Source organism: Brachyistius frenatus, unplaced genomic scaffold (genome assembly GCF_029030835.1).
Source record: "Brachyistius frenatus isolate BFR_SWC_R1_liver_20210118 unplaced genomic scaffold, ASM2903083v1 Contig_180, whole genome shotgun sequence".
Taxonomy (NCBI): Eukaryota; Metazoa; Chordata; class Actinopteri; family Embiotocidae; genus Brachyistius; species Brachyistius frenatus.
The window spans coordinates 207,501-222,500 of NW_027210779.1; the positions used below are offsets into that span (position 1 = coordinate 207,501).

Here is a 15,000-nt window from a genome sequence, read left to right on the forward strand (position 1 = left end):
TCAGATGATTTGATGTCAGTCTGCTCTGCAGGTTTCCTCCAACATGTTATTAAAAATGGATTTGAATAAACTAACTAACAAATGGCAGCGCTGTCACATAAGTTTCATAATTCGTAATTTTTCAATAAAAGAGGGCATTTAAAAAAAAATTTTTATATGAATATTGAATGTAAAAAGAAACACTTAAGAAGTTTAGTATGAAAGTTATATGAACTTTTTTATGGACAGAAAAAGCAGGTCTGTCGTTAAAGCAACAAACCGTCTCGTGCTGGAGCATGTTGCACATTTACTCTGTGAAGTTTAAAATTCAGATCAATACAGGTCTGTTTTTTTCTCATGTTGAGATGATAAATGGCAGTTTTATATAATTTAATGAGTCAAGCTTCAGGATAAATGTTTTAAAACAGTAGAATACAGTATAATGAGCTAAAATCAGTGTCAGTATGTCCTTGTTGGGTTTGTGTTAGTGAGGAACCCTGTGGGAAACTGGCTATATGTGTGTGTGTGTGTGTGTGTGTGTGTGTGTGTGTGTGTGTGTGTGTGTGTGTGTGTGTGTGTGTGTGTGTGTGTAGGTCAGGGTCTTCGGTTGGAGAATGAAAAGGAGACAGAGAGGATGATGAGAGCTCCTTTACCTCTGGAAAGAAAGAGGGGTGGAGAAGGTGGAGAGCTTTATCACAGTGTTCACGCCTGTGGGTGTTTTTCAAAGCCTGTTTATTTCTTCAATGTGTGTGTGTGTGTGTGTGTGTGTGTGTGTGTTTGCGAGGGGGCTGGTGTCGTGACTCACAGGACGATCAGCACCGGCGTCAACTCCTTCGTGCACCGCGGTGAAGTGTGTGACACCGTCACGCACACACGCACGCGCGCACACACACACACACACACACACACACACACACACACACACACACACACACACACACACACACACACACACACACACACACACACACACACACGTTTAAAACTCCCGCTCCAATTTATCAAAGCGACACCTGACGCGCTCCTCTGAGGCCAACACCTGTCAATCCATTCTCCTCCAATCATCACTCAGATAACCCTAGAGGCCCGCCCACGAGCTGCCGGCTTCACACAGCTGCACACACGCTCGTGCACACACACACACACACACACACACACACTTACTCACTCAAACACAGACTGAGGCGTCCTCATCGTCCGTCACACGCAGACAATCGCACAACACCCCCCCCCCCATCTCCCTTACCCCCCTACTTGCTGCTTCCTCAGAGACATCCACCACCGTGGTGACGGTAACCGCGACAACAGGCATAAATTAGCGTCATGGCGATATGCAAAGCGAGGGAGCAACAATTAAAGCTTGACTAACGAGCTTTTGAGGAGCGAGGCTGAAGTTTCCCCGAGCAGCTGCTAACTGGATTAGCCTACACACACACACACAGACACACACACACACACACACACACACACACACACACACACACACACACACACACACACACACACACACACACACACACACACACACACACACACACACACACACACACACAGACACACACACACAGACACACACACGCAGACAGAGAAGCAGAGAGAGAGAGACAGAGAGAGGGAGCGATGGTGATATTTAAACACCACCTGTGAGACAACACACACACACACACACACACACACACACACACACACACACACACACACACACACACACACACACACACACACACACACACACACAAAGTCAAAGGCCAATGTACACACGCTCACGCACTCACTAATGCAGACAAAGAAAACTGAATCTAAACACAGAGAGGATCACTTCAACTAAACACAAACAAACAGCAAACAGGCGTGTGCTGACACATCAGCAAACACACACACACACACACACACACACACACACACACCAAAAACAGTTTATGTAAAAGTTTGAACCCTCCCCCTTCAGAACAATAACGTCTATTAGTTTTGAGTAAATAGAAGCGCTGCAGCAAACAGACATTAAAAATTAGCCTTTCTTCACGTGTTATTTAATAAACAATAAAAATGTAAATATAGCAAAATCGTGAAAAAAGTTTGTGCACCCCTGCTGCTCTTATTGCTGTAAAGTCTCACAACTTCAGGCCCGAACTGGCTCGACAACCATTAAACGCCTCCGAGCAGCCGAGAGAGGACGTGAACATGAAGCTCGACTGAAGCACAACGAAGCATTAGCTCGGCCCGAGGTGTCCGACATTATACGACAGGTGGTTCCGACCCAGCGGTCTGATTGGTCAACTGTACAATTTGGAAAGTGCTCAAATCACCGTGACGACACACCCCGCTCATCACTGGAAATATCACTCCGCCTTCTCATTGGGAATTTGAATTTCATTTAATATGCAGTATAAAGTTGTTTTTACTCGTTATAGGTCTATTAAATGACCCATTTGGTGAAATCTGGTCTCTTTTGGTCCTTTTTTTTTTTTGTCGCTGGCGGCGGCTAGCTTGACCGTATGTGTTTAAACACGTGACGCGGTGCTAAAATCGTAAAAACACACGAGTCCATCGATTTTCTTTTTCAGCGGATATCTTACTTCCAACCAGACTGAGCTAGCTGAGCAGTTTAGTGTTTCTGTGTGCTGTATTTATTCAGTTTGAGAAACCATCTCCGGAAAGCATTAAACAGTACTATCTCGTGTCTGTTGCTAGGGTCGTTGCTAAGGGTCGGGCCTACTTCCTGGAGCGGTGAACATTACCTACGCGTCTACTGACGCGACTGATTGCTTTCCAGCTGTTAGTCACACCCCCGTTTGCTGCCATGGAAACGGAGCTCCCGCGAACAAACAAAAAAGTTGTTTATTTTGAGAGCGAACTGCTTCACAATATGAATACATATTTTATTTCGATGGTTACTTGCTGTATAACAGGCAGGCGCCTCGGTCTTGACCGCATCGCTATCATTTTTCCATATTTTAAACACAACACTTCACGATTCAAACAAACTTAAGATGAATGCTAAACAACAACAAGGGTCGCGGCGCGGCCACTTCAGCCTTCAACTTCGACTTCCTGGTCATAAACTCAAGAGGTACTTCTACAGCGTCCGCTCCTCTCCGTCCTGCAACGCCGTGAAAGTCAAGCGAGGTTTTCTTACTTCTGGAAGCAGAACTCAAGAAGTTTCCAGTTTCACTTCGGGGCCCTCCGTAAAAAACCTTCGACGGTCCAAAAAAAAGTTATCGGACCGTGAGATCTGTGTGCGTTTGTGTGCTGCTAATATGGCCACCGGTTACTCAGACAACACGTTGGCTTAGCAGTGGGAACGCCGCTGAACACACCTGAAAGCAACAATTATACTAAACACCGTTTACTGTCCGTCTTTCTGACGACGAGCGTGGTGTTTAAATATCGGATCCTCCGCGGGGACGAAGATCTTCTCTCTCTCTCTCTCTCTCTTTCTCTCTGGAACGACTTCTTTGTTGTATTTGGCATACGTTATCATTATTTTCACCATTTTCTCACCTTGACATACTGAAGAATTTTTGCAGCTTTTTGTCTGCTGCGCCTACAGTTTGGACGCAGATGGTTGGAGAAGTCCAAAAAAAAAAGTAAAAAGAAAGAGCTGATTGCCAAGCTTTCTTTTTTCTTTTTGGTATTTTTTAGAGCGGACGCAAATATTGCCAATTTGGCATTCAATCTAATGTGACCCACCTCTGTAACAATTAAATTACTCCAGAGATTTTGTTTTTTGCTCTTCTGATAAGATTTCAGAAAAAAGCTGCTCCAGACCTACAAAAATTCAGGATACGACTGTTTTTCAAAGGTCGAGCGGCTTCGCACGCGATCTGTAAACTCATCTTGACGTGTTGGTTAGTTCGTGCCACCAGTAGCTCGCTGAAGGTTCGAACGATATGTCGCGTTTCCCATATATACACTAGAGCCACCCGACTCTATTTGGCAATTAATTTAAGCATTTCGTATGCATACATTTTTTTTTTTTACCCTGTCCAAGAAATTCAGTTCAGATTTGTGTCAGAGCAGCAGAGGTTAAGCTCCGCCCTCTGTGAAACACAGAGATCAGAGGACACAAACTCTCACACCGAGCTGGAAAGATACTTAGGTAAAAAAAATTAGGTAAAAAAACAAAAACGTAAATACAATAATATTTGGCTGCGACCTCAACAGCAGAGATTAAAAGCGCTCCAAGTTTCAAACGGTGTCCAACCAAATACTGTGTTTTGACTTAAACGCGTGTTTCCTTCAGGAGGGTCCGAATCAAAGGAGAAACACTGGATTTAGTTTGTTAAATCTGATATTAGAACGATTCATTTGACACTTTTCAAACCAGTTTGGCCACTCAAGAGTTGCGCAGGCGCGTTACTAAACTATGAGCAGCTCTCGGGTCACTTGTGTTTTTGTCAAAGTACCTCTGAGGAAAACAAACAAAAAAAAAAAAAGGGTTGGAGGCCTGTTTGTTGTTTATATCGTAAATATTAAATAAAATTTAAAAAAAACTGCAATTTCTGTGAAATGTTCTGCGGTTTTGAGGTTGATTTTCTTTTGCTATTTGAGACACGTGATCATTCCCCTAAAAAAAAACTACCTAATGACAGAGTCATTAGATTGCATTGTGCTGAACGCATGCGGGATATTTTTCTTGTATCATTTCAGACACTTCGTTGCGTTGCTCACTTACGTCTCTCTTTCGAGGCCCTCGACTCTCTTTTTAATATGCTCCATCCTCACTCTACAATAAACCTCTCGCTCGCTTGCATTTGCCTCTCTCCCTTCTTCTTCTTTTTTTCTTCTTCTCCTCTGCTCGCTCAAATAAATCTCCCCCCCCCTCCCTCCCTCCCTCCCTCCCCCTCCCCCGAATCTACAAAACACATTCAAACATACGTGCGCACGAGGCTGCACACAAACACACACACACACACACACACACACACACACACACACACACACACACACACACACACACACACACACACACACACACACACACACACACACACACACACACACACACACACACACACACACACCCCTCCAGGCAGCAGCCACAAAGGCCTCATATTAATAAATCTGCTCCTTTATTGGTGCTGAGAGTCTCTGGCAGAGGGAGAAAGAGAGAGAGAGAGAGGAAGCGGGGAGGAGATGATGGAGGGAGAGGGGGGGGGGCAGGAGACGCAGAGATCACCAGAGGGGAGGAGGAGGAGGAGGAGGAGGAGGTGACTGACTGACTGTAGCCATATCATCAGCACAAGGCGAGTGGAGGGAGAGAGAGACGGGAGGAGATAAAGAGAAAAGGACAAGTGCATCATCAACAAGCACACACACACACACACACACACACACACACACACACACACACACACACACACACACACACACACACACACACACACAGTTGCTATCGACGACAGCCCTGAGATAACGAGCAGCACCTGAGTGGGTGTCGTCCACACCTGCATTTTTTTTTTTTTTTTTATAAACGTCCTCCGCGATCTGGCGGTATTATTGAGGACACCCGGCTGATCCGGTCGGAGCGGGTTTGCCGGGTGGGTGGGTGGGTGAGGGTGTGTGTGGGAGAGGAGGGAGTAGGGGGGGGTACAAACAAACCCCCTGGAGGTGGGCTTGTCGGTAATGACGGCAGCTAGCTTGGCTTAGCGGTCCAATCTCAGCCATCAGTCAGCTGTGACAGATTGGGGATATGAGCTAAGGAGCCGTTTAGCTTTGGTGTTTGCTGTGGTGTGTGTGTGTGTGTGTGTGTGTGTGTGTGTGTGTGTGTGTGTGTGTGTGTGTGTGTGTGTGTGTGTGTGTGTGTGTCCGGGGGTGGAGGAGGAGCAGAGGGTAGGAGAGGGTGAGGGGGAGTGGAGGGCTATCAGTGCTGCTAGTGTTGCAGAGGCATCAATACACTCTCGACAGGCCATTTTCCTATGCCTATTCCCAGCCCCGGCTTGTTGCTGGGGCAACTACCGCCATTTTACCTTCCCTGGCTGCACCTCTGGAAGATTTTTATAAAACAGCAATCCCACGTTCTGCTCAAAGGATCTCAGCTCCTGTTTTTTATTTTTTATTTTTTATTTCTGCGTGTAAAAAAAAAGGGAGTTAATTTAATAGAAAACACGGCGAGTGTTTCGTAAAAGCTCCTCCGGCCACTGACAAGCAGAAATTATAGGTTGTTTTATCGGGTCGAGATTTGCGCGACACCCCTCCTCCCCTAAACACGGTCGTTTTATCGCCACGCTCTGTGATCATGTGGAGACCCTGAAATCAGAGCCGAAGCTGCAGACGGGCTACGGATACAAAAAAAAATGAAACTGGACCAACGCGGATGAAACACCTTCGACGAGCCGCATCGATTAAAAGAAAAAAAGAGTTCGCTCACCTGTCCGTGAGGCTGCATGGCGCTGTAGGGCATGTTCTGGTTCAACACCTTCTGCTTCATCAGCAGCATCCTCTTCTGCTCCTCGCTCAGGTGGGCCGTCTGCCCCGGGATCGGACCTTGCGTCTGCCCCGGCCCCGCCCCTTGGCCGCCGCCTCCCGCCCCGCCCATGTACGGAGGCATCATGGGGTTCTTGACCTGATTGTTCCCCCCCATGGGCGGAGTCATCCTCTGACCTAAGTGGTCCACGCCGCTGCCGCTGAAGTGGCTGAGCGGCTTGGTGTTGTTGTAGGACAACATGGCCGCCGTCTGCTGCTGCTGCTGCTTGGACAGGGCGCTCTGGTTGATGCTGTTCGGCTGCTGCTGGCCCATCATGCCCATGTGGTTGTGAGGGAGGTAGTTGTTCATGGGGGCTTTGGGCCCGTTGTTGGGGGCCATCCCAGCCACTAGAGGGCCCTGTGGTGCGTTAAAGGCTTGCGGTGGGTACATCATGGGGCTGTTGGGTTTGTCCTGGTTAAAGGGTCCCGAGTTGTAGGGGCTGGTCGGAGCGCCGGCGGGGGACCAGTTCGCCGCCTGCTGCTGCTGCTGCTGCTGCTGCTGCTGCTGCTGCTGCTGCTTCTGCTGCAGCAGTTTGGCGCGTTGCTGAGCCATCGCTTTCAGCTGCTCCGCCGGCGACAGCTCCGGCGTCACCGGCCCGACGGGCTGACCTCCGGGCGCGACCCCGGCCGCTCCGGGTCCCGTGCCCGCCTGGCTGACCCCGGGGCCCGGGTTCATCATGTATCCGTTCCCGGGCCGAGAGACTGCTTGCGTCTGAGCCTGGGTGGGAGTCTGAGGCGAGCGGGCCACGCAGTTGTGCAGTGGCGAACCCGACGCCATGGCAACGGCCGGAGACTGCTGCAGAGGCTGCTGAGGAGGCGTCCCGTTGGCAGTGGTGGCAAACTGAGGGCCTGATGACGACGGTCGCACCTGAGAAGAGGAAGCAAAAGCATGAAAACCACTCCTGAGAATATAAATGAAGAGTCCAACATGAAGCTGGGAGGCAATTAGCTGAGCATGAAGGGGAGGGGAGCATTCTGGGAGTTAAAAAATCAACGCTAAAATGTTCTAATGAACACAGCCTCTAGTTAATATAATATGAATACGAACAGCAAACTCAAAATGATAATTGGATGTTTTACGGGGAGTCTTGTTCTCACAAGGTTTGGTTCCATCTAACAGAGTCCTACAGTACCGTGATCACCAACACAGCCTGACGCTCGGTACATTAACACTGGATGGATGAATAAACAGACGAAGCACACGACTCCCCCTAAACAAACTTGTTTTTACTTTTCTATCTGTGAGTTACCTGGTTGAGGTGAGTGGCACCGGTTCACGAAACTACCAACATTACTTCTTTTATTTTTAGTCTAACTCGTGGATGTCTGTTTAAGACCTCCATTATAAAACCTCTTTCCATGAATACCCCTAGACACCGTGTAGGCCTTTTTATGTTTACAGTTTCAATAAAATGTTGGCCTTTTAAATCAGGTCAAATAATCTACTTCCTAAATAAAGTGGGTCAGAAACAATTAGGAAATCAGAACTGATGAAAAAAAACAACATCTAAAAAGTTCTCTGGCAAATTCGACTCATTTACCCAGAATTGTTGCATCAGAAAAAAATTGTTTATACATTTTTTATGAATTGTTGCTGCTGTGATGTTGTGTGTCTGATACAACTGTAAGAACATAGACATTTAAATGCATGAAACTAATAACACTAAAAACAAGTGGCATGGCGGCACTGACCTGTGGTGAACCCATGGGAACCTGCGGGCCTCCATGCGGAGGCTGAGGAGGAGGAGCCAGCGCTGCTGCTGACGCCGCCCCGCCTCCCGGCGCCGTCGTGTTCCCCGCCGCTTCCTGTGGACCCGGCGTCTGATTGTTCGCCGGCCTGCCGAACTCCGCCTCCTTCTTGTCCTCGAAGTCCTCGTTGAAGAGGTCGTGCATGTCGTCCTCCGGCACCGTGTTGGCCAGCTCGTCGATCAGCTCCTGCCACTCCTGGTCGTTGAGGTTGATGTCGGAGAACAGTTTGTTCTGGTTGGACAGGGACTGCGGGTCGGAGGACTCCATCCCGCCTCCGTCGTCCAGCGGCTCCTGCTTCAGGTCCTTGAGGAGGCCGAAGCTGTCCTCCAAGTCCAGCGAGCCATTCAGCTTCATGTCCGGGAGGTGGCTGCCGCCGTTCTTGCCCAGCTCGTCGGACGCCCGGCCCACGTGGGTGCCGTTGCTGTTCGTAGTGTTGTTTCCGGTGGAGGTGTTGGGCCCGCTGAGCAAGGGCTTAATGTCCATTTGGTGGTGCAGTGGAGAGATTGGCGGCACATTGTTGTTGTTGTTGTTAGGAAGACCGGTGAGCGAGTCCAAACCGCCGGAGCCGTCTTTCCGTACCCGCTTGGTGGTCGGCGAGTAGCTGCCTCCGTCGCAGATGCCGTTCTGGTCTCCGTTGAGGGGCGATCGCGCGCTGTCCAGTTTCCTCTTCACCGTCTCCTGCAGCTGGAATAAAACAGGAGAATAAGATATTAAAAAACCTGGAAGCCCTCCACGGACGGGACGTGCTAGCAGGAGGAACTTTTCAGAGGTCTACTGGGTGCTAATGATGGAAAACAACACGAGATACAAATCAATACGGCAGCGGGCTGCTGCCGCACGACACACCGAGAACTGTCATGAGAAGGCGAGAGGTGTGCAGAAAATCAAAATATCACCGAGACAAATCAATTCTACTTTCAGTCTGGATTCAATCTGGCTGAAATAATGGGCGCACCAACGAAGGGAGCGTTTCCTGGATTCTGCACACATGTGTAGGCGTGTAGCAGTATAACAAAAAGGCACGGGAAGACCAGCGACCTTCTCAACGAGAGCATCAGCCGACGAGTCTGAATCCACACCTCCCCCTCCTCCCCCACCCCCGCCTTCAGCCTGACCGTAGGCGGCCACGGGATAACAACGGGGTGCTAACGTACGCCGGCTGGCAGGTCGGGTAATCACTGTCATAGAGCCGGGCGGGAGAGGAGGGGGGTGGGGGGGAAGAGGGGACAGAGGGAAAAAAAAAGGACAGAGACGAGGCAAGAGAGACGACGTGAAGGACACCACGAAGACACAGCCGGGAATCACACCGTTAGCGCTGACGGGGAAAGTAAAGGGTCGTTTTTTACAGCTAGCTCACAATCGTGTCGGACTGATGACACCGGGCGAATGGCTCAGAGAAGCGGCGACACTTTTATTTTAGAAAATGTAAACTATGACGGACGGAAAATGGACTTCTCTTTAGGTACATTAATATGGAAAAAACTGTCAAGAGTGGATCTGCGGCGGTAGAAAGGTTCGGACTTTGACTTTGACACCACAAACACAGGATGAAGCGGTATAGCTGCGGGTAAAGAAAGGGAATACAACCAAGTTGTAATGGAAAAAAAAAAAAGGAAAAAAAGAGGAGTTAAAGTGGCTGATAGTTTAGGTTTCTCTGCAATTTCTGTGCAATTTAATAAACTCTCAATCTCAATTTTACCCCCAACTCCTGCTAATTTCAAACTCTAATGAAGTTGGCAGGAGAATAGCAGATGCTATTAAAATGACGGATGGGAAGCAGGGACCTCATTTATGAAAGGTTCCCAAGGTACAAATTTTTATGCTCCCCACCCGAATCCGAGCCAGAGATTAAGATACAAACTCAAAACGATGATCTTTTCCGTCGCTGATAGCGGTGTAGCTCTACTTTTAATTTCGTAGGACAAAGAGCGGTATCACGGCAAAGCGTGAAATAGACACGCCCGTCCACGACAGCAAAACGTTACGCAGCCACGCTTGCCCACGTCTAGGCGTGATAGTTACACGTTTTGCTGCAGTCGACCAGCGTGTCTATTGCACACTTTGTAGGCGTGAAGCTTGTACACGCAAAAATGTCACGTGACGAAGGATCATGTGACCGTGGTGCCGCAAACAAAGGTCTCCAGACCAAGTACTGACCCAAACTGTGTGGTTATTTCCGAACCCTGCATGTGTTTTTGCTAACGGTTCCGGCAAGCGTAGCTATCTCACGTTCTGCTGTAGTGGAAGGGCGTGTCTATTTCACGCTTTACCGGTTGTAAATTCTTAAAACGGGAAAAAAAAAAAAAGATCTATTGGACATTTTGACAGCAGCTGATTTATGAGGCAATTTTTTTTTTTATAAAGATTGTTAAGTATTGCAAAAATACATAACCCTGCATTGCATTAACGGTTATATAACTATAAATTATAAATTCACAAAAGACAAAAAAACCCAAAAAAGGTACAAAACCTGCCTCCGCCATTCCTTCCAACCAACGCACACACTTGAGCAAACACATACAAACGTAAAAGGACTCATGTGTACATTGATGAGAGTTATTTATACAGTACGTGTCTCCTGCACATCTACATTTCAAACAGCCTTCTGTAGGACAAAAAGAGAGGAGCTCAGACGCAGTCAAATATTTTGTAAAATCCACACTCTCAGCTGTCACATGTGAAAGAGTCAAACACACACACGCATGCGCGCACACACACACACACACACACACACACACACACACACACACACACACACAGATACAAGTATGTGTGCAAACGCACACTTTGCTCTTTGTTATTCAGATGGAACAACAGACAAAATATATTCAGATTGTATTCTGACCCGGAGGTGGACCCATTCAAGCTGGCAGAAACACACACACACACACACACACACCACAGAGCATGAATATCATCCTTTTCTTTTGAATTTCTTGGTTTACTGGAGTGTGTGTGTGTGTGTGTGTGTGTGTGTGTGTGTGTGTGTGTGTGTGTGTGTGTGTGTGTGTGTGTGTGTGTGTGTGTGTGTGTGTGTGTGTGAGAGAGGTGGAAGTGGGGAGGGCTGTCAGGTTGGCTTCCTCCTCTGTTCCCCACGCTGACTGACAGTCAACCTAATTATCTTTATGACATGATAAACACTATTAGTATTGACAGCCAAAACTACAGTGTGTGTGTGTGTGTGTGTGTGTGTGTGTGTCTGTGCGTGTGTGTGTGTTGCTGCCGTAGCCATTAAAGCAACAGCTGAGAAAAAGAAACACACACACACATCTCAGGCGTCACGACACGCCTCCACCAGCTCCGTGTGTGTGTGTGTGTGTGTGTGTGTGGTCCTGCAATCAATGGGTTTAAATAATTCAGCTCTCCTGTACGCTGGGTTGTGTGTGTGTGTGTGTGTGTGTGCGTGTGTGTGTGTGTGTGTGTGTGTGTGTGTGTGTGTGTGTGTGTGTGTGCGTTACAGGCTTTCCCTAAATGCCAGTGACTCATGTTGATAATAACAGACTCGCTTTTCAAAGCCCACCTATAAAAACTCCCATAATTATCCAGGTGGTGTGAACTGTAGCGCCCTCCCACACAGACGCACGAACGGCACACTCTCACAGAGGTTTTTTTTTTTTTTTTCCGTATACACACACCCACCAATAAAAAAAATAAAAAAATAAAACAACAAAAAGAGAAACCATTTAGCCGTTTAACCCTGTTGATAAAATTCTGAATGCAGAGACAGAAACAAAGAAAGCGTTTCTGTCTGCTCGGCGCTGTGTGAGTCAGCACGCCGGCAGCCGGAGGGAACGTGACAGCGTGAATGACAAAACTGCACAGAATACTTTATATAAACTGCAAGTTAATTAATCATTTGTTTTCCTTTTGTGCAATTAGCAACCTAATTACACCTCTTGAGTTACAGTAATGTACCTGTCACGCACGGGAAACAGAAGCTGACAATATTTTTATTTGGCCTGACAAATGAAAATGGAGTCGTTTGGAGTCGGAGCGGCGAGGACAAAGAATTTTTGAAGTAGTTTTAATCAAGCTGTGGAGTGCTTAGTGAAAGAGAGAGAGAGAGAGAGAGCCAGAGGGAGTTTAAAGAAAAAAGAAAAGAGCATCGGAGTTAAAAAAAAAAAAAAAAAGGACGGGAGGATGTAAAAGAGCAAAGAGAGGAGGAAAGAAGAGGAAAGAGAGCGCCGCTTGTTTCCCCTCTCCTGCGTCTGTGTGTGTGTATTCTTTGACATAAACACCTGCTGGCTGCTCCTCTGCCTGCTCCCACAACACACACACACACACACACACACACACACACACACACACACACACACACACACACACACACACACACACACACACACACACACACACACCGAGAGGGAACGACAAAGACTCGCGGAGGCAAAGGTGAGAGAGACACACACACACTCGACGACGAGGAAGAAGGGATTTATTTGTCAGGCAGATGGTCTTTTTTTTTTTTTTTTTCTTTTAGAGTGAGAGGAGCTACCAGAACATGAAGATGAAGAGGAGGAGGAGGAGGAGGAGAGAGAGGAGGTGGAGGTGGAGATGGAGAGGGCTGGGGAGAGGGGGAGTAGATAGGTGGCTTGATGGAAAGGCATAGCGCGCCAAATGACAGCGGGGAGCCAACGATGAGAGGGTGATCAGAGCGCGAGAGTCGGGAGGGGAGAGGAGAGGAGGGGAGGGGAGGAGAGGGGAGACAGAGACGGAGCCACTAAGGTGCTGTTGTTATAGCAACCTGCTGCTCTGGTGCTTTGTGCGCTGCATCCTCCTTCTTCTTCTTCTTCTTCTTCTACTTCTTTTTCTTCTTCTTCCTCCTCCTCCTCTCGCTGGCTCACTTACTCACTCGCCGACACCCCTGCCTCCTCTCCCTCCCTCCCTGCCTCCCTCCCTCTCTTCCTTCCTCGTCCTCATCCTCGCTTGAAAGGCTCAGCATCACATCGGGATTCAAGCCTCGACATTAAAAGGTTGATGTTGAAACAGTTCCACAGTATTTTAAGTGTTGTTTTTTTTTTTGTTTTTTTAACATACTAACTGTGGAGGTATACGGCCGACGACCGTCTCAGTATGAGGACGACGGTCAGCGGAGGAAAACCTTTTGTCTCGAAAATGACACCTCGAGAAAAAAAAAACAAAAAAAACCCCATCCCTTTCTTCTACTCATCCCTGAAGATGAACATGATTTATAGCAGCAGCGACACATTTCATCCGTGCGCAGCCATTTCCTCGCGCCGTTCAGCTCACCTCTTTTCTATCCTACTTTCCTCCCCTCCGTGCTCTTCTCACCTTTTCCTCCCCTCCTGTCTTTTCCTCTGCCAATAACAGGCAGGACGTGAACACACACACAGGTGAACACACACACACACACACACACAGGTGAACACACACAAGTGAACACACACAGGTGAACACACACACAGGTGGTGACTACTGCACAGGAGTAAAGTACCATGAGGCTACGATAGCTAATAAATCTCTTATTTGTGACTCGGGACCAGCAATAGTTGGTGGAAAAAAAAATCAGGAATAATAGTAAATGTATTCCAGGGATGGGTCATGATTTTTTTAAATATTCAAAATGGTCATTGAAATATATATATTTTTAAATCTATTTGTAGACGGGACTATCGTTCTTCCTCATTTCCTGTTTTTAATCCGCTCCCGGTTGTAATGTGTTACTCCCGTCAGAGGGTGGCGGTAATGCACCTAAAAGATGTCCGCCAGCTGCCAACATAACATAAGAAGAAGAACGACGGAGGCTTGCCGGGTAAAACTGTCTTACTTGTTTTTGCTTGAAATGTCGCCCCCTTTATTCCAGCTGTTAGCGCGTCAGAATTATTAATATCAATCAATATTTCAAGTCGACTCATCTGTTTTTCCGCCGGGTAATGAAAAGCTAATTTTTGTAGATTCATTATTGTTCATGTTGATAAATTAAATGTTGCATTTGTGGCCAAGATGTGAACAAAGTCTTAGAAATGATGTGATGCAGGACTGAAACGCAATCGAACACAAACTCCTTCAAGACTATAAATTTATATAAAGACGGATTCAGCTGTTTCTCAGGCGGGATACTAACACATATATTCTTTTTTTTAAATTTGTATTCTATGTGATGTTATTGTCTTTGATCTGGAGTTTGCAATAAAGTTTTAAATTGACTTGAACAGCGATTACTATTTTGAGGTGAGCCCATCAGCCTTCGATTGTTTTCAGTATTTCAATTTCACAGCCAAAAAGGTTTTCTGTAAAATGAGGTCGCACCGATGACTTAAACTTTATGTGAAGGGACGACGGGACATTCAGGTAAATTATATTTCATATTTCATCTCCAAAAATCCGGCACCTCCGTTTTAGTGCGACACACACAGACACACTAGTGAGCACGCACATGCACAACTATCAGTCATAATTTAAATTTCATTTGGTGCGGGCCGCTACGTATTTGTGTATGTGTGGTTGTTCCTGGTCTGGACCACTAGACTGTGAAATGAGTCAATTAAATCCAACAGGTCTTTAATAAGTAAATGTGTTTGCTGCTGCTGCTGTCTGTGTGTGTGTGTGTGTGTGTGTGTGTGTGTGTGTGTGTGTGTGTGTGTGTGTGTGTGTGTGTGTGTGTGTGTGTGTGTGTGTGTGTGTGTGCGTGTGCGTGTGCGGTGGTGGTGGTGATGGCGATATGGCGAAAAGCTCTACCACCTTTAAACCACCTGTAATTGCTGTTGCATAGTTGTGAGTGTGGTGGTGGGGGAAATAGGGGGAGGGAGAGGGGAGAAGGGGGAGGGGCTTTGATACTTTTATGGC

At 47.3% G+C, this 15,000-nt stretch overlaps 1 protein-coding gene across 1 annotated transcript in view; it reads right to left on the reverse strand.

The window, feature by feature from the left end:
- Positions 1 to 15,000, reverse strand: part of maml3 (mastermind-like transcriptional coactivator 3) — a 106,185-nt gene that overhangs the window by 45,311 nt on the left and 45,874 nt on the right. The window contains exons 2-3 of the mRNA XM_069717782.1: positions 8,137 to 8,877; positions 6,350 to 7,312 (exon numbers count right to left, since the gene is read on the reverse strand). Of these exons, the coding sequence (XP_069573883.1) occupies positions 6,350 to 7,312; positions 8,137 to 8,877 (1,704 nt within the window). The remainder of the gene's footprint in view (positions 1 to 6,349; positions 7,313 to 8,136; positions 8,878 to 15,000) is intronic.